General features: G+C 45.4%; 1 protein-coding gene across 1 annotated transcript; it reads left to right on the top strand.

Moving 5' to 3' along the window:
- The first annotated feature begins 8,134 nt into the window (after positions 1-8,134).
- Positions 8,135-11,696, top strand: LOC124179918 (zinc finger protein Noc). The gene is made up of 2 exons (XM_046564793.1): positions 8,135-8,596; positions 8,730-11,696. The coding sequence occupies exons 1-2, from the start codon at positions 8,510-8,512 to the stop codon at positions 10,113-10,115; spliced, it is 1,473 nt and encodes a 490-aa protein (XP_046420749.1). The 5' UTR covers positions 8,135-8,509; the 3' UTR covers positions 10,116-11,696.
- Positions 11,697-17,709: the final 6,013 nt, after the last annotated feature.

Genomic DNA, 17,709 nt, shown 5'->3' with positions numbered 1-17,709 from the left:
TTTTACAATATTGCAACGATATTAATTGTGAGAAACATACGGCGATATTGAATTGACAAATGAAAGCAAGAAAATCTGATTCAGCGAATTTGCAGTAAATAATGAAATTGAAGTAGTAACGTTCGAGTATAACGATGCAGTTTTCGAAAAAATCGTTGGCTCACAAATCGACTGTTTTAGATTCAGTACCTAACCCATGATGAAACAAAACATGTCTAATATTTCAAAAAACTCAGACGTTCAAAGTCATTGTAAAGTTTGGAATGAGTGATTTATTTTTCAAAGTTTCGCTACATTAACGTTACGCACGTTAACTTCATAGAAAATAGTCTTTCAAATGAAACGAGCCATAGTAGTAAATACAACGAATCTACTAGATAACCATCTTAAAATGATTTGAAATGAAGCAAGTTGTCTATGTTTTTCTTTATAATCGAGCCTGCAATAAGTGAGCAATACGCAATAGTTATTTGAAGGTTGCAGATGAACTCAATCGATTTATACCGTTTTTTGCTGCTGGAGAATGGCCAAAAAATTACTGAACCCTTGTCCAGTCTGCGTGCTGCGAACAAATACGGGCGAATTTTATATCACGGAGTGTTGGTGCAGAAATGATGGAAAGATGTTGGAAAAGGGATTGAATGAACTCGATTTCCTTTACCAAAGAGCCGCGTAAATAGGAGGTTAACGCACTGTACCGCAAATTTGACATTCCATTTGTCGCCCTCGTTTTTCTTCCTTGCTATTCATGGTTTCGATTTTACGTACTGTACTGTCAAAGCGAGAAGTTCTATTAAATTTATACCAGAAATTAACATGGAGAAAAGATTTATCTGCAGTTGAAGACGATTGTACACGAATTCAAATTATTTGCCCCTTTTATCTACTTGGTAAATCGAATTACATCGAACAAACTAACAAGTTTTTTTTTTTATCTTGAACGTTATTCCGAAAAGTAATGTCTCGTCAAGTTACAACAAGCTTGTTTTCCTCGTTCGCCTAAAATTTGTCTTCACCGCTCATCGAATCGAGTAAAAAATTTGATGGGTTCGAAAAACAAAAAGAGAAATTAACGTGGGTAAGAAACAGGAATTATTTAGAGTCGGACGAGGTTGAAATTTAGCTGAATCGACTAAAAATTCCTCAAACATACGTTAAAGTTCTGAAATATTCAATCTGAGTATTTTTTCTCTCTTTTTTTCCAATATTTCTCCTGCATAGAAGTAGAAATTTGTTTGACTGTGATATAAGTTTCTTGGAACGGGGTGAAATTCTTGTAAACGTACGATTCGACAATCTATGCAAGAAATAAGAATAAGATCCTCATCGTTAAACGAAGTTCGCTACCAAGTCGTAAATCCATATGCAAATGAATAAAATTTATAGCCCGTCAGTTTATTTTATTGCTCGGCCTCAAAAAGTATATTATTACTATACAACAGACAATATTAACACCGTTCATTTCTAAATAACGGCTCTGTTAAAAGTTGGAATAGAGTAAAAACAAAATGACCAAAAGTATCGAAATGAAGAATAATAATTCAAAAAACCAATAAAAAAAAAAAAATTAAAAACACTTTTTACCTTACATCGAGAAATAAAGATGGAAATATATTACCACTTTCAGTTTACACGTTAATTAAATTCGTTATTAGTATAGAATAATGTATAAATCAGTTGTAAGATTTCACGACGATTATGTATATGTAAGTAATATATAGTCGAGGGGCTGTAAAAATGTCCCAACAAACCCGTGAACGCGCCGTCGTATTTTATCCCTCAAATGTATTCATACGCACACGCACACACAGCCGCATGCACAGACTTTACTATACTTGAACTTGTGTCGCGCATTCATACGAAGAACATACACATCTGCAGATTCTTTTGCACACTCGAAAGATACTAATGCGCGCGCCTTCAGCCGTGTCATCGTGGAACCGACGCGCCTTTACAAATCCTGCAGTATTTGGGTCAAGTTGGGTTTGGTTAGGTGGAGTCGGGAAAATATACCGTCTTATCAGAATACCAGTGTTGTATATCTGACAATTGGGAAGACTCGGCGGTTGAACCCGAAAAAAGAACTTACGTTAGCTTCGGTACGAAAAGAAATGTTTTCACGATTCTTACGATCAGTTTCGTTCGGACACACGATATCAATTTTCTTGGAGCTTTTATTCTCGTGCCAGAGGGGACGGATCTGCTTAAACACTCCCTTGGGTTGAAAAAGCCGATGAAAATGATGAAAATCGGTAGAATATCGGTCGAAATTGAATATGATTGTCAATTGTTTGGCTCACTTCAAGAGATTATCGGCCTGATGATAGAAAATGGATAAAATTAACGATACGCAATGAGATTTTAACTTGCACTAGGTAGATCAAGTTGACGTAACTTTTGCCTACCAGAACCGATGAAATGGGGTATAAATTAGCCTAGTAAGCGAAGCGATTTAATTTCATGAAATCTGATCAGATCCAACAGATCTGAATTGATTTTTCACTAGGAGCTGTGCCGAGGTGGCTGAGTGACTGACCGTGTATGTGCAAATTAATTGAAAAGTATGTCGACGTGGTCGTGAGGCGGCAACATTTTTTTTTGCAAAGCAGGGGGGCCAAATTGACTCGAAATGGGTCGTGAGTTGTCAAACTCACCCGCATCAAGGGGCGAATTAAAATTATTCCGTTACGATGGCTCGTAGTAGTCACCAGTCATTAGTTAACAATAAAAATTTCCCGAGCCTTAACCTAAAAAAATCGCGTCACCTACGTAACTCGAGGTGCGCTGAGAAAAATTTGATTTGTTACAGTAACTACTAAAACTGAGTATAACAGGTATCGTTAAAAAAAACTGTTTGAATATTGTTGGAATTACGAAAAACGAGGTACGCCTAACCATTTTGCGATATTGTCGATCCTTTTTTCGTAATTGCAACACAAAATCAGTTTGTTCGGTTTACTCTACTTTTTTAGTTAAACAAGGCTTTAACGTCAATTTATTGTTGCACAAGGATTAAATTTTCGCAACAGTTACAAGAAAATATAGTAACAGTGATCGTAATGAGAAAGAATAGTAACGGATACCAGACTTTCCGGTAACAGCTAGAAAACTAATTTTCACATTGTACCTAGAACTATATTTTTCGATTGTTGTAAAAAATGAAAATTGTTAAGAACTGAGCGTTAACCGGAAGTAAAAATTTCGCAATCAGTGTAGTCAGCATGCACGAAAATCCGACAAATCTCGCGGAGTCTGTTAAGTTTCACCGTTTCCTCTCGGCGTTTCGCATGTAATGAAGAGCACATTTCTCTTAACGAATTTAATTTTTTCGCTAATGACGGGAGTAATGAAAATTCAGCGAAATGCGAGGTTTTGGAAATGCCGGCCTCGATCCGAGCGACTCGGCGGCTGAGTCAGGCTCGCTGAGGGAAAAGAAGGGAAGATAGAAGAAGAGGAATATGGACGGTGTAGCATGTATATTTCAAGGAGAGACAGACAAAGAGGGAGAGGGAGAAAGAGAGAGAGAGAGAGAGAGAGAGAGCGAGGCGGGGGGAAAAAACCGGGTATGATTTATTAGGAGCCGCAAATTCTGGGCGCTCTCTCTTTTCTACAGGCTAACCGCGGCCCGGGTTCATCCATCTTTTGCCATCTTTTTACCTTTCACGGGTGAACGAGCAGCGTCGAGGCAGGCAGGCAGTCAGCCAACCAACCCTGGCACCGTCCTGTTTCATGCCATCTCTCAAAGTGACTGACTGCTTCCTCTATTATTCGGTTGTCAGCATTTTTACACTTTTATACTCGGTGTACGCGTTTGTGTGTATATAATATGTATGCACGTGCCCTCGCAACAGCATCCACCCCCTGCCGTCCAAGGGGAGAAAAGCGCGTGAAAAATTAACGAGCCTTATTGTGTGCGTTGTTTAGAATTGCGCGGATTTCTTTTTCAGATCGGTTAGCCACTCCTTTCAACGCCTTGTGCGTTCGATAATTACATTCGTCAAATATATCGAGTAACAATTCACCTGCAACCGTCGCAATAAATTCTTTTACACCTTACCAAATAATTTATTATACGCAATACGTGCACAGTTATTCGGGTCATATTTTCTTCCGTTTTTTTACCTGGAATTTTCGATCGGTCAGTATAACTAATGAAGTGAAATAAAATTAAGCCGTTTACAACGTTCAGTGGCCATTTTACAATCACCGTTTCCTGCCCCTCCGACACAACAGCAACAATCGTTGTAGTTATTCGACCGATACTTTATGGTGTAACTCGTACTCGTACAGTCTGCTCGAAAATTTTCTTGAATGAGTAAGCTGATACACTCGAAATTGCTGGTTTAAAAACCTGAAAAAAGTCTGTATTGTGAAAATTGCTCATATTTTGAAACAGCATTCAGACGAATTTGTGATGCCAGAATAAAAATCATCGTGTGTATCGTAATAATGTTCGTTGTGAATTTTTGAAATTCAGATTGGAATCCATTTCATTGTCAGGAAATTTGTAGAGTTCATGTTATACCAACTTTGAATTGTCAGACTCACAGGGATGATCAACTCTTCAGATTTTTGAGGTCAAAATTGGAGTTTTTGAACACGTCTCGATCGTCGAGGAAATATACATCCTTCAATTTCGGTTCGATCATCCGTCCAACCTTCGTTTCAAAATAACATGATCCCATGTTTCTACACCATTTCGAACAGACTGTACGCCGCCGATGTTTTGACTGGTATATCCGAGGTCTATTATCGGTATTTCTCACCATGGATTGTCAGGCATCGAGCAATCAAGTTTAGGGCTGTTTTCACGGGGCTATTCACTTGGTGTGTAAACGTGCCGACTTGGGGGGTGGGAACCCTTCATTAGGTCGTAATAACGGAACGAGTCCGATAGCTGGGGAATTTTTATCGTCTTCCTGACTTCGGTGGACACGATCCGTCTACTTTAAACGTGCGTTTATCGTATGTATAAAAACTGTCTCCCTCTCACTTACCGTTTAGCAACGATATACGTACACGACGTAATTAACGTCGGTACAATAACTTTACGTCTGACAGTCCATTGTCGTCCGCGTCGCCCAACGGAGAACAAAGTGTGTCTCTCTTCGTTGTCCCCCGAGTCTTTTCAACCCCCGTAACTCTCTCTTTCTCTTCCTCTTGCTCTTTCTCACTCACCCTCTCGGGCGAACCAGCCCTGCACTCCAGGCAGCCGTTAGATCCTTACTAATCCTGACTGACAATAGGGCCGCAAAATTATTACCTAGTCAAAACAAACTGAGTGTCCCGGACAAGGACCTCACGCTGTGCCGCTGCAAGAGGGAGGAAACAAAAAGTACGAAACGGTGCCTCGGACTGCATTTAGACCTGTTTCTCCAATTTTCTCGGTATATTGCGTTGTTGGATTCATGCCTGTCCGTGCCACGTCTACCACGCGTTACACATTTCTCACGATTTATTTAAGTTGACAGCTTTGACTAAATCGAAATGACACGCATCATGGCGTTGAGATGAAGGATTGTGAAGAGGGGGAGGGGAGGGGCGGTGCCTGTCGTTACCATTGTCCAGTCGGATTATAATACTGATCTTTTCTTCCATTGCTAAAATGACAACTCAAAGGTGTACTTTGGAAACAAACTAGACTTTTAACTTTCACCACCTCCCCCCCTCGAAACATTGTATCGTGTCAATTCATTCGCGTTGCTTGTTCCGAGATGCGCCAAAGTAGAAAAGAATTTCAGCCGTTCGTTTTAAGCTTTGTCGAATCTTTGACTTATTGATACCGATCAACATGGCGTATTCAGTCGTCCCTAAACAAGTTACTTCTATATTTGTAGTAAAGTTGAACAAAATCAGCCATTTCTATGGTTATTGGATAAAAAGAAATGCAGACTCGGGTCATTCAAGCAGAGACACAGAAAAGTCCGTCTAACCGTTTTTGGCGCAAACAAAACCAAATGGACGGTAATGTACGTCAGACGGTTAATTGGTGAGTAGATAGAGAAGACGCTAGCTGTCCGTTGATAACATCAAATTTTTCTGTCTTAATTTTCATTACGTTCCATTAGCGTTACCCTTGGGAAAATCTAAGCGCGCGGAACAAGTGTAATTAATTTCACCCCGTACCCTGCCAGACACCTTGTTTACAGTCGTGTCGTTGTCAATAGCGACCGTGTGGCAGCCTTTGTCGGCGCAGGAAACTGACGTTTATAGCAGTCTTCTCAAAATCCCTCGTACCCCGCCATAGTGAGAGCGGCGAGATCAAAGGAGTGCTATATTAGCTGTAAACTCATCCGTCAGCGTCAGGGTGCCGAGAAGAAGGCGGTGTGTGATGGCGTCGGCCAGAATCCCGGCGCCGCGACCCACTGAGACCGGATTTTACTCTCGACCCTGCATTACCCGGCTTCTACATGGACTCCGGACGATCCCCAGACTACCCACAGGATCACTCAAGCTCAGCTTCAAATTTATCATTAAGCAAAAAAAGACAAAAAAAAAAAAAAAACCCACGAAACAAAAAATTTTCCAGCGTATTCGCTTATAATCTTTGAATGGAGCGCTTCCACCAGTGGATCAGTTCAAAACTGCGTTTAGCTAAATTGACTGAAGCTGCAAATAATTTTTTACCCGTTTAACATTTAATCGAAAAACTAGTGAACAGGATCCTTTGTGCTTGCAGTGTCCTGCTCGTGCAATGACGTCTTCGTAACCTGTGAAAGTTCTGGCGAATCGTTCAAAGCTGAAACTTCAGAATGGGGTCGGGTTTCAACTGGAAGATACTATTCATAATTCGTTAAAAATTTAGCATGGAAGACTCGTTTGTCCATTTGCCAATTCATCTGCAAACGAGCAAACCAGACTTGTTGGGCTGGCCGTGTCTTGCCTGAGTAACGAAGTAGCTAAGAAAGCTAGTCGTTTGTCGCTGAAACACCAAAATGGAGTTGAAATTCATCCATGAGACATCGGTTAAGCATCGTTAAAAATAAAGGATGGTGGGGGTGTTTGAGGGCCGGATATCTCTGTAAACGTTGACACGAAATTCCGATATTCCCGGCATATCCAGCGCGTTTCGAGGACCGGTGAAACTGCTCACGACGCGGCACTAAACGTCAACGACTCGTTGGTGTACTCGAAACATCTGTGAATTAGTAGCGACGCGAGGCAAGGCAGTCAGGCAGACAGGGTAGCGAGTTGCGGTCGTTAGCGGTGCCACCTCCGCCGTTTGTGAGGCAGGCTCGAAATATCAATTATGTCATCAGAATGTAGACGACGAGTACGAGATGAGAAATAGAGCAATCTCGTTATCGGGTTTATACATAGTCACAGGAATGGTGAAAAAGAGACTTCACACGGTGTGAATCAGAACGCGAGAGCGACGACGGAAACGTTGAACAAAACGGGTGCGTTGCACCCTCGAGAATCGTCGTACGATCTCGGGGCAAGGCAACATGGGGGGAGGGGGAGGGAGAAAAAAATACGTCGAAGGGTAAGTGGCAACGAGTCCCGTCAGTCGATACTATCAATTAAAATGCTTTTCACGAAATTGTAGGCAAACAGCTCGTAAGTGGCTGTCATTCGTTATTCGACGCCGGGAGTCGTTCGGTCGCCCGGGTGAGCAATCAATCACTCGACATGTTCTACCCTACGCCGTTTCCCCACCCCACCCCCCCCCCCCATCGGCATCCCCCACCGCGCGTCACCCCATTACGTTTCTATTTTGAAAGCTGCTTATTAAGCTTGCGGGTAACAGGCGGAGAGAAAGAGAGAGAGAGCGATGTGCCGAAGGGGCGACGCGAAAGGGCGAGAAAGAGAGAGGAAGAGGAGACAGACAGACAGGTTTCACGGTATAAAATATCGGGTTGCTGCGCGGCGCCGCAGCTCAGCAGCGCCCGTCGAGCGGGGGGCGGGGAGGCTGTAAAAGCGGTGAAATATCAAAGTCGGGATGGGAGCTGTCATCGTCGGGCTAACATCATGGGTGGCGTGTTGAATTAGAATGCTGCCTCCCCCTCCCGCCGCTCCCCACCACCCGATGCTCGCTCTAGTGGGGATTGAGAGGCGGCGGCGGTCTGGAGGGGGATCCGACAGACGGCGCGAGTGTCGCTCGCCACTCCAGAATCTCAGGAGGTCGCGGAAGCTCCTCACTTCTTCACCGGATCCCGAACAGTTCGCGTCGCTTCGTCGTTCGATGATAATTGTCGGTCAATTTTTTTTTTTCCCCGTTTTTCGTTGATTTTTCTTATCTTAATCCGTAAGTTTCACCGATGTTGAATCGTTGTTGCAACGCGTGCGGTCAAATATACAACGGTAATTTATGAACCAGTTCATCGTGCTCACTGACTGATTGTGAGATAGTTCCATTCGACTAGGCGACCCTCGCTACGGTTGCCGACGATCGTCATCATCGTCGTCGACTTTCGGTCGGACCAGTGATCTGTGATCGTTTCGTTGAAACGGGTACCTCTTCTGTGTTATTGTGGATATATACGCTTCGGTATTACAGTGTGGACAAATGGTTGTGCTTGAAGAAAGCGGCATGTTGACCTCCGGACATAATCAGTATCTTCAACCGGATTACCTTTCCCCCCTACCTACAACGGTTGGTATTTCAAATTTCAAGGACCGTATTCCGTTTTCCTCGTTCATGCGAATAATTTCGAAACGTCGGATTCTCAATATCAAATTTCTACAATCGGATAACTAAACTTCATTTTCGTTTTTCCGTGTTACAGCTGGACGCCAAGAAGAGCCCCCTGGCTCTGCTGGCGCAGACGTGCAGTCAGATCGGTGCGGACTCACCGACGAAACCGATGATCTCTCCACTGGACAAGCCGTCGAAGGGAATCTCAGCGTCGAGCACGCGTTCTCCACCGGCGGTAAAACTCGAAAGAACGCGATGCAGCCCGCAGGAATCCAAGCCACTTGGCTTCAAGCCTTACGAGACTAACGTCGTGACAAAGAAGTCGTCCTCGTCCTCCTCGTCATCCGAGGACGGTCGGCCGGGTTCGAAGGCGAGTGTGCACAGTGCGAGTGGGCAGGATAACAGTGCGATAGTGTGTGAAAGTACGACGCCAAGCAGCGGGGACAAGAAGTCATCGTCCTCCGGAAGCGGGACGCCGTTGAGCAGAAAATCAGCATCACCGCCGACGGGCGGCGGGCGAAAGACGCCCGGCGATGCCCGCGACAAGACGAACTCTTCGCCGCACGGCCAAGCCGCCTCCGGAGCCAGCCCCATAATCCGATCCGGCATGGAGATCCTCTCCGGCCATCAGAAGGACTCGGCCGCCGCGCTGAGCGCCTACAAGCACTCCGGCTTCGGGGGCAGCGCGCTGTGCTGCCCCCCGGGCCTCGCTGAGAATCCCGCCTTCCGTCCGCCCTTCGCCGGCGCCTCGCCCTTCTCCCATCACCACGCCGCAGCCGCCGCGCTGCTCGGCTATCCGGGCCCGACGCCAGGCTCGGGGGCCGGAAGCCCTTACCTGAGCTACGCACGGGTAAAAACACCGGCCGGTGGCGAGGCGCTGGTCCCCGTTTGCAAGGACCCATACTGCACCGGGTGTCAGTACAGCATGCACAACGCGCAGATGATGATGGGCGCCGGCTCGTGTCCCAGCGGCTGCACCCAGTGCGACCACCAGAAATACGGCCTGGCGATGGCGCTCTCGAGTCTGGGCCCTATGCCGCCGCCGTCGTTGTCGTACCAGTCGTCGATGGGGGGCGGAAGACCCTACGTCTGCAACTGGGTGGCCGGCGAGTCCTACTGCGGCAAGCGGTTCTCCGCCTCTGACGAGCTCCTCCAGCATTTAAGGAGCCACACCAACCTCGGCGGCGGTGACCCCGCGACCTCCTCGGCCAGCCTCATGACCGCACCGCCTCACGCTCACCCGCTCCTCTCGCCCTCCGCGGCCCTTCACCGCGCCGCCGCCGCCGCCGCCGCCGCCTACCCAGCGCCGTCCCTCAGCCCCCTCAGCGCCAGGTATCACCCCTACGGCAAGCCGCCGACGGGACCGCTGCCGGCTTCTCTCGCCGCATCTCCGTACAGCGCTTTCAACGCTCTGGGACCCTACTATTCGCCCTACGCGATATACGGACAGAGGATTGGTGCCGCGGTTCATCAGTGAATTTTAATTGTCGATTCTTCGTTACCAGTGGGTGGTTAACTGTAAATACCAACTTTTCGTTGTCGGTTTTACTTATATATATTTTTTATTTTCCTGTCTTCTCTCGCTAGTTACAAGCTGCTGTCCAGCGGTGGGCGCAGTTCTGTTTCACGAAGCGCCGAATCAGACGTTGTTGAAATACTTCGAGTTTATCATGTACTGTATATATATGTATATGTATATATATATACACATGCATACATACATACATACATATATATACATACATGGTATGTGGATAATTCGTGAATTAACAATATTTTACGTTGCGACGTTACATTGCATTATCGGCGCAACTAATCGTATAGTTATATTGATGGGACAAAGTACCATCCGTGTGCGTAAGAATCTTACATTTGTATTATACGTTTATTATTGTTATTATTATTATCATCATCATCATCATTATTATTGAGTAATCTCGTTACGCCATTAATTGTATAGATATATGACATTGCGTGAGAACACTTGATCTATGCGACGGCTATGCCACTATTGTTACTACTACCATTACTAAATAATATTGTGTTACCCTCACTTTATTTTGACAACTGAAACCAATCGGCTTGATAGCTTTGCGATTTACGGGATTGACGGCTGAGCTCGGGAACTGTGGAGAGAGTGAGTGTTCCGCTCCAATATCGTAGTGCTGTTCCCTTGCTTTTTTTTTTTCTCATTTTATTTTCTTTCCGTTTCAAACAATCAATCACCCCGCATAACGTTATTCGCTGAGTTTGACATGTTCTCTGCTGTAAAGTGCGCGTGTGTTGTATAATTTTCTTCGAATTTTCGTTTTTCTATGTTGGTCTGTTTCGTCCTAGAAAAAAAAAATTCGTAATTATACATACATTGTAGAGATGTGTTGTGTATATAATGGAGCAAATATGGGGAAGAAATTTGAAATCGACTATTGCGCGACTGTGTTTACATGATATACGTTCACACACGTGTGTATACGTGTATATATAAATACATACATATATATACATATATATACATATACATATATGTACATGTATATACATATATATATGTACTTCACGCGTATGCAATTCAATGTCCATAATATAAACTGTGATATTATATTATTCTTCGAGAGTTATTCATATTATAAATAATAATTATCATGTATGTGTATATACATATATAAATGCGTGCACATACATTCATACACGTAATATTTTGAAGTGAAAGAAATACAGTGAAAATCACAAAAAAAAAAAGTATAACAATGAATATATGTATATACATACACGTATAAATATTAATATTGTAATGTTTTTCAAAGTTTATTATTATATACCTGTATAATTTTAATCATTTCCGGCCCGTTATCTCAATACATACTTACATATAAATACATTTATCCGTGAAATGCGTACGTATATAATACCACATTTTGCAGTTGTGTACCAATTCTGACTCGTCTGTATATTAATTACTATAGTATGTAATGTTCGGTGAAGAAAACTTGGAAAAAAAAAATCATGGATTTCATGATTCACGCGTGAAATATCAGTAATTAAACGATAATGAAACTTACACTTTGTCTTGTTATTTATCTCTTTATCCTCGAGACGGTATTCGATTATTATTTTCAATTTTCTAGCATCACGATTTCACAGGAAATATCACGCTTCTCGCGCCTGATAAATCACTCAAAAAAATCCGTCACCGATACGTAATATTAGATGTATCGGGTAATCTGATCAACCGTGACAATGATGCGACGAAAATAATAATATCAATGAAAACGATGAAGTGATTGGAAAAGAAAATAGAAAACGGTAAAGTATTGCGATGAAGCTAATCGCATTAATAGCAACAAGAATAACAGCGTGAGAATAACGATAATCTTCTGGCACGCGATCAGCCTAATATTACACATGTGTATATGATTTAATTATTGGCCATATGCATATGTGTACGTATACGAAATTATGGATAAACGAGGCGCGTGTAAATAATCGTCGAGCTTTCCATACCGCTTTAATAAACATGTTTGTAGAATGATACAATACAGGCCCTTTACCATTGGGGGGGGATATTAATCAACCCGTCACTTAACATTATTACCCCGTCTCTGCACCCTTTGCCGTGTTGTATAGCTATAATATACAGCAGCGTTTAATGTATGCGTGTATGTGTAGGTACACGTAACTGGACGTGCCTACGTATTTTCTAGTACCTTCTCTTTCTCTACTTCTGCCGCACCTATAATTCGTACGCGTATAAACGCGACCCCCTCTCTCCTTCTCTATAAGCCAAACCAGAAAGCGTCGTTAAGTTACCGCCTGCTGCACTCGCACGTATAAGGCATAAAGGTTAACGGGGCTGTTTGCGTGTGGGTAATGGGACGAATCCGTCTTGCGTGATGAGCCGAGATAGGGGTGCCCTGGAACATAAAAGGCGAGTGAGCGAGCACTGTGCCCTGGAGCCGAAGCCGTCCCGAAGCGGGGGTTTCGAGACCGAGAAAATTTATTTCTTTCATTACGAGAAGCGCGAAGCGCCTGCGGGGATTCATCTCGGGTATCAGCGACGAACGCTGCGCCGCTGCAGCGTTATAACCGTCGAGCATAAATCTGGAGCCGAAACCGAACTTGCGGGAAGAAGTTACGACGCCGACACTTTAATACGAGCTTGAGAAATCTTCCCCTACGCAGGATAAAAACACCCTTCAATGATATATTCTCCACGCATATATCTTTATCCGTACATCGTGATTCGTCGGATTGTTATGAATTTCATTTTAAGCCATAACTTGCATCGTTGAATATCAATTTGCAAAGGGTTCCGCACCTTCTGTGAAGATTTTGCCGAAATTGTCAAAACAAAAAAATTTCAAAGATTTGTTTCGAAAGTACATGGAGGAATTTCATCGCGGAAGTTCGTTTGAAAAGGCTCCTTCCCAAAACAAAGAATATCTGCAATATTTTCAACGATTGACAATTTCAAATTACTTGGTGTAATTTTTTGGTCCGAGGAATATTCCGACATCCGTATAGATAAAAATTTTCGTTTTAATCCAGCGAAGTACGAAAGCCAAAGTTATTTCGCGGGTATTTTCGAGGTCTAGCGGTGTTTCGGCGTGCTGCTGACTCAATGGTCCGTAATAATCGACGGTTGAGTATGTGGCCACTGCACAACAGTCGAGTGACGGAAAGTGTTTGCTCTGAGTCGTGTGTGAGCAGGTGCGAAAATTTCCGAGCTATTCCTGCGCCGTCCAAAGTGGCGATGGCATAGTCGGTGTACCGAAGCGTACGGGTAACGTGATAATTACCGTGGTACCGGACGTGTTCACTTGATGAGGGTGCCTCCTCAGCGTTGTTGTGTTCTACGGCAAACAGAGATAACGTTGTACCCATCGGACGCACAAAGGTATCGACGAGCCGCGGTGGAAATAATGTGGGAAGATGCGCGTACGAAGAGCTAGGATATAGAAGGAGGAGGATGACGATGATGGTTACGACGATGATGATGAAAAATGACGACTCGCGCGTTGGCATTGATGGAAATGATTATTAACGACTTCGTTTATTACGAGAAATTTAGCTCAATTCTTTGTGAGCGATTTATCATCGGTCCCGACTGCGTCGTCGTTCCCCTCTACAGTCAGCTTATATGTAGGTATTATATATTACGTACGAGGGTTGGATTGTTCGACGTGCATAACGGTGATAGAAACGTATTTATATCCGCTGCTCCGTAATGTGCAGTTTCTCAAAGCGTCGAGGCTCGAAACGCTGCCGAGCTGCGCACCCTGATCCTCGCCGAAATAAAAACTCGGACAAATGCAGTTTTTCAAATTTATTACCACTTCTGTATTATGTACACTGCGAACATTTCGAGAATAACAAAGAACGCTAGTTTCGTCGGGAGTTATGGCCTTTCATGGAAGGCTGCATCTCGTCCCCCAACCAGTCGAAGCAATTCCAAGTATAACTTATATCTTGGCTCTGGGATTATGGGCGGAGAGGGTGTCTTTTTTCTTCGAAAAATTCTATCGGGCTTGGAACGATTCTGGAAGTGCGCTTACATCGTAGGGAAAGCCTGTTCGATAGTCGTCACAAGCTGATGGGGCATTTTTAGGAAGACGACCACGTCTCGAAGGGGTGTCTCGGTCGATTTCGACGTACACGTGGATATCTCCGAACATCAAAGTCCACGTATCTCAAATTCACGTTCTATATCCAATTCTGAACGAAAACAGTCGCCATACATTTTCATTCGACGCAGGAACAAAGAAATGGCATGAATTCTGCGAACTTGCCATTGCGATTTCGTAGAATCCATGCCATTTCCATACATCCACGTCTAAGGAAATCGGATTGAAGTTTTTTTGTTCGGAATTGCATGTAGAACGGAGTTGTATGAGCGCTTTTTCGCGTTTGACAAAACGTGGACTTCGATATTTCGAGATGTACACGTCAACGTCGATATCGACCAGGGCACCCCCTTAATGACGCTTATTATTTACAGTTCACAGAGAAAGGCCGACGGAGAGGTCGTCGAGCGCGAGGATTATTGGCCGGCAAGCTACGGCGTTGTCCCGTCATACGGGTGAACACAGGGAAGGAAGGAACAACGAGCGGTTGGTCGGTCGAGTCTTGCGAGTCACTCTCCCGCGGACAATGTAGCACATCAATAACATCCCGGAGATAAAAGGCAGCCCATACATCGCCGGCTGACGTATCGTTTGTAATAAAACACAAAGACCCTTCAGTCCGCTCCTCGTCCTCATCCTGGAACCCCGTTCCCCGTCTGCACGTATATTCTACCCGGCGACCCGCCTTCGCGTGACTCAGGCGACCGAATCCGTCGTCTCTTGTTTTTGCGGGACAGTGGCGAGTCGTCGTCAGCCGCCCTTGGCGATCTCGGAGGGGCCCTAAGGCCCGTTTTACACCAGTGACGAATAGGCGCGGATCACGGCTTAAGGCTGATCCATTTGCACGGACGCATCGGGGGTGCGACAGCTGGCCAGGTTGGAACTCCGGGGCATCCCGCGTCGTGACATATTACACCTTCTCGTTACGGCCATTGAGGAAAGCAGCTCGGGCTTTCACCGAGTCTCGCGATATTCGAGCTGCGGCCGAAAGAGGCTCGAGTTGCGGACCCTGGAACGGGGGGAGCGAGAAGCTCGGCTCTGTTTGCGCAATTTTCCCGGACGATCCTCGTTTGGCCGTTCGCGGCTCGCCGGAACAGGGAGTTTCAAGGTGAAACGTTGCGGAGCAGCGTCGCGACGGTCTGGATGATGAATTGGCCAAAGTGACCTCTCGCACGAAATCTCTCTCTTACTCACAGCGGAGCCGCGGTGACGTCGACGCCGATGATGGATCGGCAACCGTCCCGGCGCCATTCATCACCTTCATCTATCACACACCCGTCACCCCTTCAGCTTGCTTTAGAAAGCAAGCCTTCGCCGGCTATCTACCCGCTTCGGAAAGTGATTAATGTCGAGGAAACCTCTCCTTCCCCCCTTCCCACCTTCCTCACACTGCTGCTGCTGCACCACCAGCTCGCCCTCTTATTTGCTCTCACTTCAGGCAGGCTCACCAGCTACCGGTCCCTCCGTATCCGATCGCCACCACACGCAAATATTAGCCGGCTACCACTCGACGCTCAACTTTGAATCACCAGCCACTCCACGACTTTTATTTTTTCCATTATCCTTGCATGTTCTTTCCCGTCCCTCCTTGAGCATGTGCGATTTCAGTTGACATCGGGTCAATCGAGTCATTCCAAATAATGAATCAATTAACCCGAACAGGTCGTACGGTTACGACAACTTGGGTATCTCAAATCGGTACACCTGATTGTGAGTGAAGTCGATTTTAACCCTCCTTGTTCCAGCGAGTCAAAAATAAGGTTGGTTCCGATACGGGGTGTGTTGTTCAATAGGCGTAAGTAAAACTCTAGTGCTGCCATCCTTATTTACAACCCGCTAAAATTATAAGGGTTGGAATTGCCTTTATCCGGGTGTACATTATTTGAAACAGTTGCAACATGAGCCTGAATAGCTTGAGATATATCTCTGATATTTTAAACGTTCCTCCGAAACATCATCTAATAATTAAACAACGTTAAAAAGCTCTGCGATGGGAAGAAAAAATTTGAAATACCGCCCATGAAGTCAAATACTCGGAGTGATAAAACGAGCGTTTTTAATATCTCGACGATTCGAAAGACACGCAAGGATTTCTAAGGATACGCAGGTTTTGGACGTTGGCAGGCTGCGGCGGTTGGACTTTACGCGTAGAAGTTTCGAACCGTACGGCGGATGCAGTTACAGCGAAACGCAGCTCGCCAAGGATGGAAATACAGGTTCCCCTGGTCCTTGTTCAGTGTCGCTCAAAGCGAGGCGGCGTCGGCTTCGCCGTTTGACCCGTGGCCGCGTGTTTCCGCGAGGTCACGACGACACGGCGAGCACGGGGGCCGCGCGTTCACTTCTCGCGTTCAAAGATTAAGCGTATCGGGCCGGGTGCAGTGGCTCGTACCAGCATGCGGCTCGCTCTTAATTACGTTAAATTATTGGAGCGGGAACGAAGGAGCGTCGGGTTATCTCTCAATCTAGCTACAGGGGCACTACAAAGGAGCTTGCCGCCGGAGTAATTGTGATTGGTGTAACGGATCGAGTCAACGAGCCTGCACGACCGCGGACGGACGAGATCTCGTCGCGCGATTCTCCGCGAGCCGCGTATCAGGCTGCACTTCTTCGTACCCTTCTTGATCGGAGGATCCGCGGACGGTCGGAGCAGAAAAATAAGCCGAGGATGGACCGCGTCTATTAATGATAATTAATGTTTTCAGGAGATTGATCTATGGCGGGGCAACCGCTTCTTGAACGCCGGCAACTCCTTGCCGCCGCTCCCGGAGGGAGGGCTGATTTATTACCAACGCCTGTCTGGCACTTCGTTAGTCCAACATATCCGGGAGGTGGAAGAGAAATATTCATTTTTCGGTAAGTCAATTAGTAGACTGGGTACCGCAACGCCGCCTGGTGTAATTACTCACGTTTAACGTGAGCGATGTGGGTATGGGCTACACTCCGATCCCCGACCTCGCGCACACGTGAAAACAACACGCGTGTTCACCGAAGCAAGATATTCGCAGGAGCTTTCGGAACGGCAAAAAATAAGTTTTTGATCTCGCGTTCGATCAACGAAATCGAACGCTTCGCCATCCCTTCCGGCCATAAAAGTGAGCATCGGACTCTCGGTTAATTTCTTAACTTGAGGACGGAAGAGCCAAGATGGCCGTTACCAAAGGGCGCGGTGCTGGTCGTTATCAGCGAGCTCGTGCCCGTCCTAATGCTCGTGGTATCAGGAAGGATTCTCCGTCGGTTCTCTTAACGGGTCTTAAGCGACGTAGGTACTTGCCAGACCTCATTTACCCAACGATATCCAGTGATTACAGAACCTGCGGAGGACCATAGAGCTCAAGATACGACGATCCAGTCCACCTAGTAGCCATGCCGGTTCGTTACGTACGGGCACATCCGGTCTTAAAGCAGCTGTGCCGTTCCGTTACGATTCATTGTCAGTTAATGCTACTGCTT

Source organism: Neodiprion fabricii, chromosome 4, assembly GCF_021155785.1.
Source record: "Neodiprion fabricii isolate iyNeoFabr1 chromosome 4, iyNeoFabr1.1, whole genome shotgun sequence".
Lineage (NCBI taxonomy): Eukaryota > Metazoa > Arthropoda > Insecta > Hymenoptera > Diprionidae > Neodiprion > Neodiprion fabricii.
This window is presented reverse-complemented; position numbering and strand designations above follow the sequence as displayed.